The sequence below is a fragment of the Bos mutus genome, chromosome 7, assembly GCF_027580195.1.
Source record: "Bos mutus isolate GX-2022 chromosome 7, NWIPB_WYAK_1.1, whole genome shotgun sequence".
NCBI lineage: Eukaryota > Metazoa > Chordata > Mammalia > Artiodactyla > Bovidae > Bos > Bos mutus.
The window spans coordinates 3,269,986-3,286,147 of NC_091623.1; the positions used below are offsets into that span (position 1 = coordinate 3,269,986).

At 41.6% G+C, this 16,162-nt stretch overlaps 1 protein-coding gene across 7 annotated transcripts; it reads left to right on the top strand.

The window, feature by feature from the left end:
- The first annotated feature begins 4,101 nt into the window (after positions 1–4,101).
- PTTG1 (PTTG1 regulator of sister chromatid separation, securin) lies at positions 4,102–11,842 on the top strand. Of its 7 annotated transcripts, none has more exons than XM_014478743.2 (6): positions 4,102–4,181; positions 4,672–4,772; positions 5,711–5,892; positions 7,636–7,729; positions 10,797–10,955; positions 11,676–11,842. In XM_014478743.2, the coding sequence occupies exons 2-6, from the start codon at positions 4,682–4,684 to the stop codon at positions 11,753–11,755; spliced, it is 606 nt and encodes a 201-aa protein (XP_014334229.1). In that variant the 5' UTR covers positions 4,102–4,181; positions 4,672–4,681; the 3' UTR covers positions 11,756–11,842. The 7 variants fall into 7 exon arrangements, with proteins under 7 accessions (XP_014334229.1, XP_014334227.1, XP_005897568.1 ...); XM_014478741.2 differs by having other exon boundaries at positions 4,106–4,181; positions 5,708–5,892; XM_005897506.2 differs by having other exon boundaries at positions 4,133–4,244; positions 5,708–5,892.
- The last annotated feature ends 4,320 nt before the right edge of the window (positions 11,843–16,162 follow it).

Below are 16,162 nucleotides of genomic sequence, written 5' to 3' on the forward strand. Positions count from 1 at the left end.
ACTCTCACTAAGAATTTTTAGTGCATAGAGCATAGCAATGTAAATATTTGATTTTACAGGGCAAAAGATGAAGGAATGGAAATTGTCAGAAAATAGTCTGAAAGTGAGTAATCTATGAATCACTCACACTTAATTTTTATCTCCTTAATACAATTTCTGAAATTTGTTTGAAAGTGTTAAGATCTGTTTAGTTAAAACTACCAGGCACAAGTCAGGGAACACATCTCCCAGTGGAATTATGGAATGTGCTGGACAAGAGGGAAGAACTTTTTGTAAGGTTCAGATTCCCCCTGGAGGATTCTGAGGAGCATCTGAGAAAGCAGGGATCAGTTCTGGACGGGATGGCTGTTTGATAAACTGGGAACAATTAGGATCTTGGTGCAGTTGTGAAGTGAGGGTAGTTTAGCAATTTGGATATCACCAGTAACAGTCCAGGGCATAGCAAAGTGAATTTGGGGCATCATTAGTAAGAAAACAAAAGAGTTGGTTGTGGCATTTTACAGTTACCTTGGGAAACAGTGCTTCCTATCGTAGGAGGGGAGACTTGGCCTAGGGAGATAGAAACTTTGCTTCCAAAAATCTCAGGAAATAAAGAATTCCCACTTGGAAGCTGTAGGTGCTGTTAAAGAGAAAAGCCACAGGCCCAAAATGGCTTTACTTGTGCTAAAACCCTTTATACAAAACTTATATTTGATAACTAACCTAATCACAACTTCAAAATACAATCACCGGAAATGTAATCCAGTCAACCAGTTGGGAATTTCCTGGTCAGTACTGAAGAAGTAATCTGGCACGTGGCACCTTTCCGTTATCCCCTCACCCTTACCCTGTCTCTCAGTGGAAGAAGAGGCAATTAGCTGTGAAAACCTTGCTGTTCTTCCTTTCTCCCCTCCAAAGAGGTCCTGGCCTATAAATAATCCTTTCTTTTATTTTACTAATAGCTCCCATGCCCCACCCTTTTTCCTCTAAAAACTTCTTAGTTTGTACAACCCCTTGGAGCACCCTTCTTATTTCTAGGTGGGAGGCTGTCTGATTCTTGAGTCATTTAATAAAACCAATTAGATCTTCAGATTTACTTGATTGAATTTTTTCTCGGTGTTGTGCAGACTGGGTTTCAATATGAGTATTTTTGTGTGCTAATGATGTAATTCAGAGCTGAGGCACTTAGAAGGAGATACAGGGAGGAAATAATGGGAGGGTTACAAAGGTCTAGTCAAAGCTATCGTTTTTTCAGTAGTCATGTATGGATGTGAGAGTTCGACCATAAAGAAAGCTGAGTGCTGAAGAACTGATGCTTTTGAACTGTGGTGTTGGACAAGACTCTTGAGAGTCCCTTGGACAGCAAGGAGATCAAACCAGTCAATCCTAAAGGAAATCAGTCCTGAATATTCATTGGAAAGACTAATGCTGAAGCTGAAGCTCCAATATTTGGCCACCTGATTCGAAGAACTGACTCACTGGAAAAGATCCTGATGCTGGAAAAGATTGAAGGCAGGAGAAGTGTTCAACAGAGATGGTTGGATGGCATCACCGACTCAATGGACATGAGTTTGAGTAAGTTCTGGGAGTTGGTGATGGACAGGGAAACCTGGCCTGCTGTAGTCCATGGGGTTGTAAAGAGTCGGACACGACTGAGTGACTGAACTGAACTAATAAACTAGGGATAAAAGAGGATATGGAAAGGGCAAAAAAGATCCCCTCTTTTTTCTCCCTCTTCTTGATGTCTAGCACAGTGACTAACATTTAATAAATATTTATTGAATGAGTCATTCAATGTTTTGGCCCTGAAATGCCAGGGAAGAAGGGACAATGAACTGGTATGTATTTTGAACCATATCTATGCCAGGTGTAGTGCTAAGGCTTTTGTGAAAGAGTAATGTAGGCTTAACTCCTCCCTCCCAACTTACCTGTTAAGTTAAAAAGTATCTGGTGACCTGTTGGGAGTAGAGTTTGGATGGCACAGATCATCCTTGGTCTTTTGAATTGATTCCTTTATCTTGTTTAATATATTTCCATTTACCATTGAAGGGCTTCCCTTGTGGCTCAGCTAGTAAAGAGTCCGCCTGCAATGCAGGACACCTGGATTCCATCCCTGGGCTGGGAAGATGCCCTGGAGAAGGGAAAGGCTACCCACTCCAGTATGCTGGCCTGGAGAATTTCATGGACTATCCATGGAGTTGTAAAGAGTCAGACAGGGCTGAGTGACTTTCACTTCACTTCACCATAGAAAGGAAAAGGTCACCAACTTTTTAAAGCAAAATTTCTCCACATCTTGGAAATTGGAATTCATTTTGTATGTCTTTATAATTCCTCTGTTCTTTTTCACTTGTTCACCCTGCTGTCCTTCCCCACCAGCTTTGATGAATATATTGTTGAGATGTTAAAGGTTTAAAGTAAGTATATTGGTACTTGCCTGGCAGTCCAGTGGATAAGACTCTGCTCTTGCACTGCAAAGGGCACAGGTCCCATCCCTGGTTGGGATACTAAGATACTGAATGCTGCACAGCGCAGCCAAAAACAAAGTCCTTATTAATTGATAGACTTTTAAGTTCAGAATTGTGTACTCATTAGATCATTGTTTTGTTCCTAGGGTTGCAAAGAGTCAGACATGACTGAGCAACTGAACAACAGATTCTGTATAATGGAGACACCATCCTATCCTGAAATACTGATGATAGTCTTGCAATTAAGAAAAAATCAGTACACTTAAAAAAAAATTGAAGTCTAATTGACTTACAATATTGTATTAGTTTCAGAATCACTCCATTCTTAATCATAAGCACAACAGAATGACACAAACTTGCCATTTTATCTATCTGTACTTTCATTTCTTCTTAATGTTTAATTGTGCTGTTAATATTCTCTAGATCTAATATGGGTTTTCCCCCCACCGACTATTTATTGACTATATATGTATTTTTTATACCTCTAATTTGGAATACAGTTGTTACGTATCCATCTTATGTAGTCATTTCCCCGATGACTACAATGCCTTTCTTCCCGTGCTGCCTCTTTTTAATTTGATCCGGTGTATCTACTCTCTGGAAAAACAGTTGATTATTTCAAGACTTTAGGAAAATAGTTCTGTCACCATCTCACTTTGACTTTTTGAAGTTCACTATCTTCTCATTTAAAAATGTCTTGGACACCCAAGACTTGGGCTTCCCTTGTGGCTCAGCTGGTAAAGAATCCGCCTGCAATGAAATTAAAGTACAATGAAATTGTGCTTTAAAAAGTTGGTGACCTTTTCCTTTCTATGATGAAGTGAAGTGATAGTGGCTCAGTCCTGTCCAACTCTTTGCAACCCCATGGATAGTCCATGGAATTCTCCAGTATTGGAGAATTGGAGTGGGTAGCTTTTCCCTTCTCCAGGGGATCTTCCAAACCCAGGGATGGAACCCAGGTGTCCTGCATTGCAGGTGGACTCTTTACCAGCTGAGCCACAAGGGAGGCCCTTTCTATGGTAAAGTGAAAGTCGCTCAGTCCTATTCGACTCTTTGCGACCCGAGGTCTCTCGCATTGCAGGCAGATTCTTTACCAGCTGAGCCACAAGGGAAGCCCTTCTATGGTAAATGGAAATATATTAAACAAGATAAAGGAATCAATTCAAAATGAGGGAGACATTGGTTCGATCCCTGGGTTGGGAATATCTCCTGGAAAGGGAAAGGCTATCCCCTCCAGTATCCTGGCCTGGAGAATTCCATGGACTGTATTGTCCATGGGGTCGCAGAGTTGGACACGACTGAGCGACTTTCATTTTCATTTTGGACGCCAAAGTGTCTCAGAAAAAAAAAAAAAATCGCAAAAGCCAACTCTGTATATTGGTATAACATTAATAATAACTTTCTTGGAATTAAAGACCGTACCTACTCTCCTCTATCTCTCTGGGGCGGGGGGGCGGAGATTAAAAAACAACCATTAATGGACATCCACGACCAAGCTGTGAGAGGGTTTAATTTTTTTCCTTCCGGAGAACAAACTAAGAATTTGCCGGGAAAAGCTTTCAGGGCGGAGCCCAGGGAGCTTAGTTTCCTACCATTGGTTCTTCCGGAGCCTCCGCCCCGCCCCTGTCCTGCCTCCTGGATGGATGAACCAATAAGGGCGTAAGTTGTGGTTTAAACGCGGAGTCTGGCGCGTCCGTTGGAGAAGGGGCTTGCGAGAGTTTGGCTGTTACTCCGAACGTGGGTGAACCGAGCGGTACCGAGTGGTTGGGCGGGCACGGTCCGGCGGCGTAGGAAGCGGGAGTAGGCTCTGTGTGTGTGTGTGTTTGTGTGTCGGGGGGTTTGGGGCCTGGGAACCGGGGTCCGGGTGTCTGGGGGCCGGGGCCTGGGATTTAGGGGCTGGGACTTCCCTGGAACGTCAGACGCGCTCACCCGGCTTGAGCCACGGTCTTGAACTGCGTGCGCGACCCACGCAGTTTGGTTCCAATGAGTACCAGGGCCTGTGCCAGTCCCAGACCGCCAACTCTTCAGGAATTTAGGGACCCTGACGCAGGCGTCAAGAGTTAAGAACTGGATTAAATGCTTATTGGCTCAAGATCCGGCTTCTACCTCTTCTTAGCTCCTGTTTTTGCGTAGACGTCCCTAGGGTAGAAAGTTGGGTCAGTGCTACACTTTAGCTTCTTTCATCTTCCCTAACTCCCAAGGTTTAACGAGTGTTTCACACCTCTAGTTGATCCAGAATGTCTACTCTGATCTATGTTGATAAGGAAAATGGAGAACCAGGCATCCATGTGGCTCCTAAGGACGGGCTGAAGCTGGGGTCTATGCCTTGTAAGTATACAGGCGGCTATCAGGTACACAGGTATTGTGAATCAGTGGTGGGTGTGGCTTGGAGCTGGGGAAGGCCCAAATATACTTTGTGGGCAGTTGGAGTCGTGCGTGCTAAGTCGCTTTAGTCATGTCCGACTTTTTGCGACCCTATGGACTCTGTAGCCCGCCAGGCTCTGCTGTCCATGGAATTCTCCAGGCAAGAATACTGGAGTGGGTCGCCATGCCCTTCGCCAGGGTATCTTCCTGACCCAGGGATTGAACCGGAGTCTCTTAAATCTCCTGTATTGCCAGGCGGGTTCTTTACCACGAGCGCCACCTGGGAAGCCCAGTGAGAGTCGAGTTGACCCAATACTCTTACTGCCAAGTACTTACGGGTCTCTTCATGTTCAGTATCTTTTTTTTTTTTTTAATTATTTATTTATTTTTGGCTGTGCTGGGTCTTTATTGCTGCCTGGCCTTTTCTCTAGGTGCGATGAGTCAGGGATACTTTTTATTTGTGATGCCCAGGCTTCTCATTGCAGGAGCTTGTATTGTTGCAGAGCATGGGCTCTAGGGGATGCTGACTTCAGCAGTCGAGACAGGTGGGCTCAATAGTTGTGGCTCCAGAGCACAGGCTCAATATTTGTGGCACATGGACGTAGTTGCTCTGTGGCATGTGGGAGTTCCTGGATCAGGGATCAAACCCCTGTCTCCTGCATTGGCAGGTGGATTCTTTACTATTGAGAAACCAGAGAAGCCCTCATGTTCAGTATCTTAAAGAGATTATTTAAGAGGGTAGTGAACTGAAATGGTGTTAGGCATAGGACCATCCCACTGTCAAAAGTGGGGGTTAAGTTTGGCTGTGAGAGTTAGGCCAAGTTTATAGGCACAGTCAGCTTTCAAGTTGCACAGGTATTTACTGCTGGAATGATCTTATGGTAAGACTTTTTCTTTAGCAGTCAAAGCTTTGGATGGGAGATCCCAGGTTTCAACACCACGTGTTGGCAAAATGTTTGATGCTCCACCAGCTTTACCAAAAACTGCAAGAAAGGCTTTGGGAACTGTCAACAGAGCTACAGAAAAATCAGTTAAGACGAATGGACCGCTCAAACAGAAACAGACAACTTTCTCTACCAAAAAGGTAAGTGTTGGCTATAATTAAAGACTTCAGCACTTTAACTCTTAAAATGACTACTGGCATCTTACCTGACACTCTCCTCTGTGAATGGAAGGAAATAGAGACTAGCAAAGTAGATTAACAGAAGAGAATCATCATACAGTGTTTATCAACTTCTCTGTACCTTGAGATCACATGTATCAGGAGCAGCTGGTTAATATTTTTGCCTCACCTGTCTTTAACAAGTGTCTTAAAACAGACTACTGAGTACTGTGAAAAGTGAAAGTGAAGTCGCTCAGTCATGTCCGATTCTTTGAGACCCCGTGGACTGTAGCCTACCAGGCTTCCTCTGTCCATGGGATTCTCCAGGCAAGAATACTGGAGTGGGTTACCATTTCCTTCTCCAGGGGATCTTCCCGACCCAGGGATCGAACCCAGGTCTCCCACATTGGAGGCAGACACTTTAACCTCTGAGCCACCAGGGAAGCTTTTGAGTACTGTGAGGGAGGGTACTTTGCAAGAGGTCATGATGCTAATATAACAGCTCAGGTGCTGCCGTCCTCTTCCCCTCCTTTCAGAGCAAGCACTAGCTTTGTAGGTTATAACTTGGTAGCATGTTGACCTTTGTACATGTGTTTACAAACTGTAGGTCAGTGCATCCCAGACTGAGAGGATTTGGCTGTGAAAGACGACTTCAGCATGTGAATTAGCACTGCATTTCAGTAATTGTTTTAATGTGTATTAGGAAAAAAACAACTAGTATACTTGATGTCAAACTGTTATGTGTGGTTTTAGGACAAAGATGTCTTTTTTTAAAAAAAACTGAGTTGAGTAAGAGAAATGCTAAGTGCAAGTATTGCAAGGATATAGCAAAAATGATGGGAACGTGACAGAACTGAAATGTGGGAAGCCTTGTCCTAGTAATTTCCTCTAGGCATGCATGTGTGATGTAGGAGTAAATCAAGACTCTACAAGCTTCCATTTTGGCCCACCACCATCATGGACTGCCTACCAGTTCCAGACTAGAGAATTATCCACGGTGGGCATCTAAATTCCTTGACTGTCTTTGACTGCCTCTTACTCAGTGTTGTGTATTTGAGGAACACAAATTGGTTTTTAATATTAACCCAATAATTTAGGTAACACTGATGGAAAATCACATTTCCAAAAGCCAAAAATGGCTTCTAGGATTAGTTTCTATTCTGGGTGATTTATGCCCATTTTCTCTTCTATTAGGTTAGGTTGGGCTATTGAGTCAATTAGCTCTGAATTAACTCTACTCTGGGGCTTCCCTGGTGACTCAGTAGTAAAGAATACACCTGCAATGCAGGGGACTCAGCTTTGATCTCTGGGTGGAGAAGATCCCTTGGACAAGGAAATGGCAACCTACTCCAGTATTTTTGCATGGGAAATCTCACGGACAAAGAAGCTTGGTGGGCTACACAGTCCTTGGGATTGCAAAAGAGTCAGACACGACTTAACTGACTGAAAACAGACTGTGCTCTGCATTTTGATAAATTTATGCTAATTTTTGTGCTAATACTTGTATTTCAGCCTTAACTTTTGAGCCATGATACTAGAATTGATTGCTGAATTGTATTTGTGTGTGATTTTGAGAATGAGGGATTATGGTTTCTTAGAAATTGAAAACAAATTTAAAATGTGGTGAAGCAATCCCATGTCTTGAAGAATCTCTCCAAACTCTTGTACTAATCAGTTGACAAGGCTTCCAGTCTTACTAATGGATTTTTCTTGGGTTTGTTTTAGATTACTGAGAAGACTGTTAAAGCAAAAAGTTCGGTTCCTGCCTCGGATGACACCTATCCAGAAATAGAAAAATTCTTTCCCTTCAATCCATTAGGTACTCTTGGTATTGTCCAAATGCTTTAGCTTTCAGTTTCTCTTAGGATCCAATTCAACTGTAACTTGATATGACTCTGAATATGATTTGTGATCTAAAACTATAACAAGGCTGTCTGAATCTGGGGTGCTTTGGACAGATAACTTGTGGTTTTATTTTTAAGGCATCATCTTAAGTCAGAAGAGGAATCAGAGCAAAGATGGGAAAACATTCTTGTCCTCAAAAGCTAAAACCATCCAGGGGGAGATTACTTGTTCAGTGTTAGCAGACAGACTTCCTAGCAAGCGCACTTTTAGAAAATGGACTTGATGTCAAGTTGAACAATGAAAAGCAAGCCTGAAAAATCCACATAGCCAGTGAGAACACGTGCTTTTTGACTTCTTCAACCTCCTACATGTATCTGAAATATTTTCTATAATAGAATTGGCTTTTTTCAAGCTTTAATGTACTCACATTGAGGAGAGTAGACTGTATGCCAGGCGCTATTGGCTTAGGATGTAGTGGTTAACAAGGCAGGCCCCAGCCTGAGGAAGCCCAAGATTTGGAGGGCAAGTCAGACACTGAACAAATCCTTTCACTTTGAGTGTGAGCCAAGGAGAAAAACAGGGCTTGTTAGGGGGGACTGAACCTAGCCTGGAAGAGCAGGGAAGTGTTTTCTCAGAAAGTGACTTCCAGTGGAGGCTTGAAGGATGTAAGGAGATAGTTGGGTGGAGAAGGGGTAGGGCTGGGCGCCAGCACTGTACCAGATGAAAGATCCTGAGGCAGAAAGGAGGACTGGAGTGGTTCTGGAAAACTGAAAAGCAGGGTGAAGAATGACACTGGTGAGGAGGTTGGCCAAATCACACAGGGTCTTTGAGATTCCTGAGCTGGGTTTTTTTGCCTTTTGATCCAGAGAGCATTTAATTATTCCACTAGTATACATCTAGGCTGTTTCTGGCTTTTATATATGTTACAAAACAATTCTGCAATTATTGTTGAGAGTTTGTGAGTATACCTAGAGAGTAAACTCCAAGAATTACTGGGTCTCAAAGCTTTAAGTTTTGATAAAATGTGGTGCATCTCATCATTATCATTCAGGAAAATGAGGTAGATTTATGCATATTGAGGGCTTCCCAGGTAACTCAAATGGTAAAGAGTCTGCCTGTAATGCAGGTGACCTGGATTCAATCCCTGGGTTGGGAAGATCCCCTGGAGAAAGGCCTGGAAACCAACTCCAATATTCTTGCCTGAAGAATTCCTCCATGAACGGCCTGGTAGGCCACGGTCCAGGAGGTTGCAAAGAGTTAGACATGACTGAGCGACTAACACTTTCACACTTTAAGCATATTGGCCAGGAAAGAGGACTATGTACAATAGCTGTGTTGGGGGAAAGAGATATTGCTAAACTGGCTTCCAAAAGAGCAGCGTAAGTTACTGAAACCACCTTCAGTGGATGAGGATGCCCGCTTTCCCCTTGTTCTCTAACTGCAGATGTTTTAAAACTATCAGAAAGATAATTGGTATTTTGTTGTTTAAAATTGTGGTATGTGAGTGTGTCTGAGCATATTTGACTATTGGTCATTTATAGTTTTTAAATTTTCTGTTTGTATCTTTGTTTTCTCTTGATTTTTGTGACTTTCTTATACTCTGTGTGTAAAGAACTCTCTGGATAAAGGTAATTAGCCCTGTGTGTTGCAGACTTACTTCCTCTGGGGTCTTTTGTCTGTTTGTTTTTCTTTACAATTCAGTGGTTTAAATAAGTAGTCACATAAACTGTTTCTTAAATTTCTTTTAGGATTTTTACACTCTTAAAAATTAGTGAAGACCCCAAAGAACTTTTGTGTGTTGTTTTATATATCCTATATTTTAAGTTAAAATTGAAAAGCTTAGAAGTGTTAATTTGTTAAAATACAATTAACCCATTACATTAATGTACATAGCTTAAAACAAAATTTAATAAGAAGAGTGGCGTGGTTTTATGTTTTTGAAAATTTGCTTAATCTGGCTTAACATAAAACAGCTAAATTCACATGGGATTGTGCATTCCATCTGTTGAATCTGTTTTTGGTTGATGTACATGAAGAAAATCTGGCCTTTTGCAGCCATGGTTAGGAAAAGAGAAACATTTAAAGTCTTTTCAGATAAGTATAGATAGATTTCTTTGCTATTACACTAAAATTCAACTTGTGGCTGCTTCTGTATGCATAGTTGCAATGTAGAATCTGAAACCATTTCAGTAAGCATTGTATTATTCTCTGACACTTAGATCCATTGGTCTGTTTTGCACTTTGAATGTCTTTTATCCTGCATTTATCACCATTGATCATTTAGAAATACTGGTTTGCTGGGAAATGTAGTTCATCCACAAGTTGAAATGTTTCTTTATGCGTGTCAAAAGCACACTCATTAATGCTCACCACTGACCTCATCAGAAAAGTCTTCAGTACTAGGAGCTGTCAAGCTAATGATTGCAAATAAGTTTTCTGAAATTCTAGGGGTTTTATTCCTCTTGAAACTGTGGATTTTATCATTGGCAACAAATACTGCTTCTCTTGAACTGGTAGACTTTCATTGCTTGGAGAAAATGTGCAACACATATCCAAGTCTGAGTTACCAAAGTTTGTTTTTCAGTTTTTTATAGTAAATGGTGTCCAAAAGTAACACCTCTGGTTTAGCTTGCAAATCAAATAATTGCACATATCTTTTTTCTTGGAAAACACCACGGTACTTCAGTATATGATTTCACAACTTATACAGAATACTAAAAAGACATGTTTTCAAGGGTTGAGAGCTCATAAAATTAATACTTTTTTACTGCATATGATAAAGTGATATGTGGAACAGGCACTTTTTTTAAATACCAGTGAATGGTAGTGAGAAATCCTGCCTTGATTTGTGCTAAGGCACAGAAGTTTTATCCTCTGTTGCTTTTGGACCACCATTGCAGATGTCAGCACAGTGGGAAAAGGTATTAGTATTATTATGAAAATAGTTTGAGCTCTTGGGCCCCATGAAAGGGTCTCAGACTGGCAGGGTGCCACTCACCACCCTGAGAATTGCTGCCCTGACAAAGTGCTTTCTGTGGCAGATTTTGAGAATTTTGACCTGCCTGAGGAGCACCAGATCGCCCACCTCCCCTTGAGTGGAGTGCCTCTCATGATCCTTGATGAGGAGAGGGAGCTTGAGCAGCTGTTACACGTGGGCCCCCCTTCGCCTCTGAAGATGCCTCCTCTGCTGTGGGAGTCTAGTAAGTGAACAAGTGCCCTTCTAGAAGGGCTGTAAACAACCTGTGTCATAATACGTCCATTACTGTGAGGATAGGGTTGTGCAGAAGGCTAGTAATTTCTATCCTTCAGACTGAAGGAATAAGGTTTCGGGATAATGAAAACTATTCTCAACTGGTACTGTTTTTTAGTTGCAAATACCCAGTAAAATTAAGTCATTCTGGAATCTGGACAGTCTTACATACAAGCAAAACAAGGTGAAATTTAGTGTATAACTTTTTACATTAAGAGTTGATGTAAAATAAACTTGCTTGAAATGAGAGTTCCAAGTTAATCCAAAGCTCATGTAGGATCAAGACCCACACAATAGCAGGAGGTTTTAGGTCTTGGTTCAGACTGGTGGTCAAAAGCCACTATCAGCATGTTTTCTATTATATCTGATGGAATAACTTACATTATTTGCCAGATTACAGTAGTGATAATTGTTGGCAGTTACTTGGGTCTCTAAGAGAATTTGGGGTACTTCTATGATTTATTTCATAATGAAGGTTAATTCTGGGACCATAGCCACCTTCTAAGAAATAAGTGAAAAGGTGTATGTAGATGTATGTAGGTGGGGGCAGGGGTATAATTCATGAGACAAAGGGAAAAAGAGTTTGAGTTCATGATTAAAGTGAAACCAATGTGGGTGTGGACGGACATGCAGATTTGCAGATACTGAATAAGAAATTCCTGTTTTCTAGATCTGTTGCAGTCTCCCTCAAGCATTCTGTCTACTCTGGATGTTGAATTGCCACCTGTTTGCTGTGACTTAGATATTTAAATTTCTTAGCACTTTATAGTTTGGCTATGTATTAATGGTTGTATTAATGGTTTGTATTAATAAAGCAATTCTTTGTTTAACAGACTGTTCCTAATATTGTGGTTGGTATTGTTTAGAATTTGCTTAAAATGTAGCAGGCTACAGGCTGCACAGCCCTTAGCCCGCTGTTGCTGTTGGTGCCTGCTGCCTTAACCTTGCACCCTGTCCAGGCAATGGTGACCGTGAGACTTATTAGTGGTCCTGCTCAGCCATTGGTTTGTACTGTGGTGGGCCCCTCCCCCAAGGGACCAACTGTCAGTGAGTGACCGTTAGTGGTCTGCTCAGCCATTGATTGGTGCTGCAGTGGGCCCATCCCCCAGGCAACCAACTGTCAATGAGCAACTGTTAGTGGCAGAAGTGGTTGTCAGGTGGAGAGTGAGGTAAGAGAAGGATCCTGGCCTTTTCTCTGCAGGCCTCCAACTCACCCACCCTCAGGCCAGTGAGTGAGCTAAGGGGCCCAGGGAACCGGCTGGGAGCTGTCTGTGCCCTGCAGAGCTCCAGAGCCCTCACCAAGGCTGGTTGCTGGCCCGGCCCAGACCTTGAGGAGGCGATGAACCTCTCCCCTATCCATATCTCTGTGACCGAATGGCAGCGGCTGTCTGCCTGGGTCACAGGTTTTGGGACCTGCCCCTGCCATACGGGCAGCTTGAGGAGAGTGAGGGCCAGTTGGGTCCTGGGTGCCTGGCCCCCTCAGCCACGACCAGAGTCTCGGGACCTGGCCCTGAGGGAGCCACAAACTAAGCTCTTGCCTCCTCTCAGCCAGACCCCAGACCTTGGAGGGTGGAAGTTGTACCTGGGACCTGGTCCTTTCTTGTCAGAACAGAGAATAACTTTTATTTAATGTAACATTTACTTGACCATGACCTGACTTCAAGAACAAAGGATCTGACACAAGGAGTTCACAACAATTAGCCATTCCCCTCCCTCACCTTTCCTAGAAAAGGGCTTTGCTGAAGGCTTTTGGGGAGTTTGGGGATTTTAAGGCATGAGCCAACCATCTCCTTGCATGGCTCTCAGTGAACCTTTCTCTGTACCATACTCCAACGCTTTGGTATTGTTTGGCCTCACTGGGCGTGGGGCACACCAACTTGTATTTTGGTAATAAAAACTGTGAAAACTAGTAGACATGTTTAACAGATGAGAGTCTATAATGTGATGAGAAGTTTGTCTAAGTTGAAAAACTTACCCTAAAACCCTCTGGTTTAACAGCTTATTTTAAAAGCTGCCACTGTTTTCCCTGAAACATATACCTCTCCATGTATACTTTACTCCGTTTTTGTGGCCATTAACTGGTGACAGTTATTAGACCTCTTAATTAGAAGAGCCACTTCCAGCTCATTAAGTGTCTATTGCTAGGAATTCTTTATTGCTGTTTCTATCTAGTTTCTAATGACTTTAATACCCTGTATTCAGTGATCAGAATTTGAAAGACTCTAAATCTCTTGAGAAATCTGCCTTCTTGAGCTCTTCAACTGGGCTCTTTGAAGACCACAGCAGATAATTTACTGGTAGTGAGATCTACTCTTTACCCTAGGAAACTATTTAGTTGCTAACTCTGTGTTGGGAATTGTTTTTAAGTCTTTAATAAGCGTTATGTTTCATGTTCATGATCCTGTTTTTCAGAGGAGGACATTGAAGTTTAGAAGCTTCATGTGCCGAAGGCATGAAGTGCTAGAAAATGATAGAACTGGTATTTTGAGTCCATAACTGATACCAGAATCAAAATATCAGATTGCTAATGGTTGCCTCTGGATTTTTTTTCTTATTGGGCAGAAAGGGTTAATGATGATTTAAAAAAATTAACTGTTGCCACTATTTTAAGTTAGAGTTTTACATACACTTATTTTAGAGATTCTCTTTGAAAGGCAGACCTGTTAAATAGTAGGCCCTTGTTTCCAGCACTGGGTCGAGTGGTGAGAGTGCTGGCTGCCTTTAGGTGGAGTGTGGGTTCTGTCTTCTAGACCCTGTGTAAGATGGCTTGAAGGGAGAAGTGAAGCATTCCTCTTATTCTGTCTCTTCTGTGACCCAGCCTTTTTAACTCACTTAACTTGCCTGGCCAGTCAACTGAATTTGATCCTTGCTTAATACTAACCTATACAGGAAATCTTTCTCCTGGAATGTCTGTAGCATCCATAAGCAAGTTACAGTGTGAGCCCTTTCTTTCCCATTATTATTAGAGGAATCTACAGGATACTAGGCATGAAATGACAGGAGCATACACAGTCACTGGTCCTGACTTTAAAACTTTGACCCTCTAAACATTACTGAATCAGTCTGGATTTCTGAAATCAGTAGAAAGATTTTTAAAATAAGACAACTTGGCACGTGACTTTAAGGAAGAGGATTAGACTTCACATCCTCAGGTATAATCAGGCCAGTTTGACAGCTAAGCCTAATTCTGAGTGGCTTTCATACCCTATAATAAATACATTTAGAAACTTTGGAAAGTGGTTTATTGTGGAGGAAACAAAGATCTAGGAGCAAGAGGTCAGTTCTTTACCAGGTCCTTGGTCAGACCTGAGCACAAATAATCTTCTCTCCACTGTTTATCAGAACTCAAAGTGCTTAATATTTGTTGACTTTGAGAATTTTAAACAGATGCTTCTTTGATATAGATAATTCTCTTTTTGTGGGTATTGTTGCTGTTTGTAGCAGTTTACTAAGTATCACGTGTTGTTTGGCTTCATTAACAGAAAGCTTATGAGAAGGCTTGTTTGGAAATCTGATCTGTCCTAAATGTAGAATTAGTTTATTCCTTTCAATCACACTGTTCCCCTACACTGCATTTAAGCATAATCTTACTTATGTAAAGTTTATCCACACCTAACTTATTTTTGCATTGGCATTTTTTCAGGTTTCAAATTCCAATTAACCTTCAATAGGAACACAATTAGAATTTTTAAAAAATATATTGTTAGTATTCTCTATTAGACTGCTGCTGCTGCTGCTAAGTCGCTTCAGTCGTGTCCGACTCTGTGCGACCCCATAGACAGCAGCCCACCAGGCTCCGCCATCCCTGGGATTCTCTAGGCAAGAACACTGGGGTGGATTGCCATTTCCTTCTCCAATGCATGAAAGTGAAAAGTGAAAGGGAAGTCGCTCAGTCGTGTCTGACTCTTTACAACCCCATGGACTGCAGCCTAGGAGGCTCCTCCATCCATGAGATTTTCCAGGCAAGAGTACTGGAGTGGGGTGCCATTGCCTTCTCCCTCTATTAGACTAATTCTGATCTGACCTGTATAAGGAAAGTTAGTCCCTATACCAAGTCCCAGAAGGGTTAGTACTATGATGGAAATCCTAATTTGACTTTGTTCTTTCCAGTCATTTAATCATTTATCATTTATTAGGCCCAATGTGCTAGGAACTAAGCCTACTGTGGTTAAATAACAATATTGCCCCTGCCCTCAGATGTCTGGCATCAAGTAGGGAGAGAGGTATCAAATGCCATTGTGATACAGGAAGATGCACATGGGGTGGGGAGGATCAGTTCTTGGGGAACACTCCCCAGCCCAGTCTAGGGAAGGCTTCCTGGGGAAGTACATGTGGATGGAGCCTTGATGGAAGAGAAGTGTTCTGAGCAGAGGGAACAGCTTTTGCAAATGGCAGGAGGCAAGTGAACACAGCTTGTTAAATGAAAATTGCCTTTGTTTTTTTCCTGCTTTAGGTTTGAGCAGTGTGGTTGCCAACAAAGGAGAGTGAAGCAAGGACCATATGGCTATTTGAACTGTGCAAGGGGTTTTGAGTTTGGCATGGGGGTGTTGGGTGCCATGGAAAGATTTTCTTTTGTTTTTCATTTATCATTTATTTAATAGTATTTTTCTGCAAAATCATAGCAAAGTATTTTCAGCAATGAATATACATATATCTTAAACTGTATACATATACCTCAACTGTATATAAAACAAAATATTACAGAAAAATTTGAAATTTTGACAAGATACGTAGCAAAATCCACTTATTGAAAAGAGTATATATGGGGTGGTTAGTTGTGCTGCCTCTGTATCAATATACACTTTGAGTATCATCCTTCTGTACTATTGATGCATTTAATTTTTTCTTATATCTGCAAATATAAATTTCACTAATATTTTCCCTTTGAAATATAGAAACAACTCTGCAGTGTTCCAGGGATCCCATAATGAGAAATGCTCTTTTGTATATACCATCTTGAGTTCTTAAAAGTTCTTTTGCTCTCATAGAAACCATATATACTATTTCCAAGGTGCACTATACGTTAAAATTTTTTTTTTATTTTATATTGGAGTACAGATGATCAACAATGTAGTTACTTTCAGGTGTACAGCAAAGTGATTCAGTTGTATATATATATATGTATTCTTTTCCAAATTCTTTTCCCATTTAGGTTAT

Excerpts from the sequence above, each read along its gene's own strand:
- PTTG1 (XM_014478741.2), top strand. The coding sequence starts at position 4,682 with ATGTCTACTCTGATCTATGTTGATAAGGAAAATGGAGAACCAGGCATC. Across the intron at positions 7,730-10,796 it reads CTTTCCCTTCAATCCATTAG|ATTTTGAGAATTTTGACCTG; the intron begins GTACTCTTGGTA and ends TTTCTGTGGCAG. Across the intron at positions 10,956-11,675 it reads TCCTCTGCTGTGGGAGTCTA|ATCTGTTGCAGTCTCCCTCA; the intron begins GTAAGTGAACAA and ends CCTGTTTTCTAG.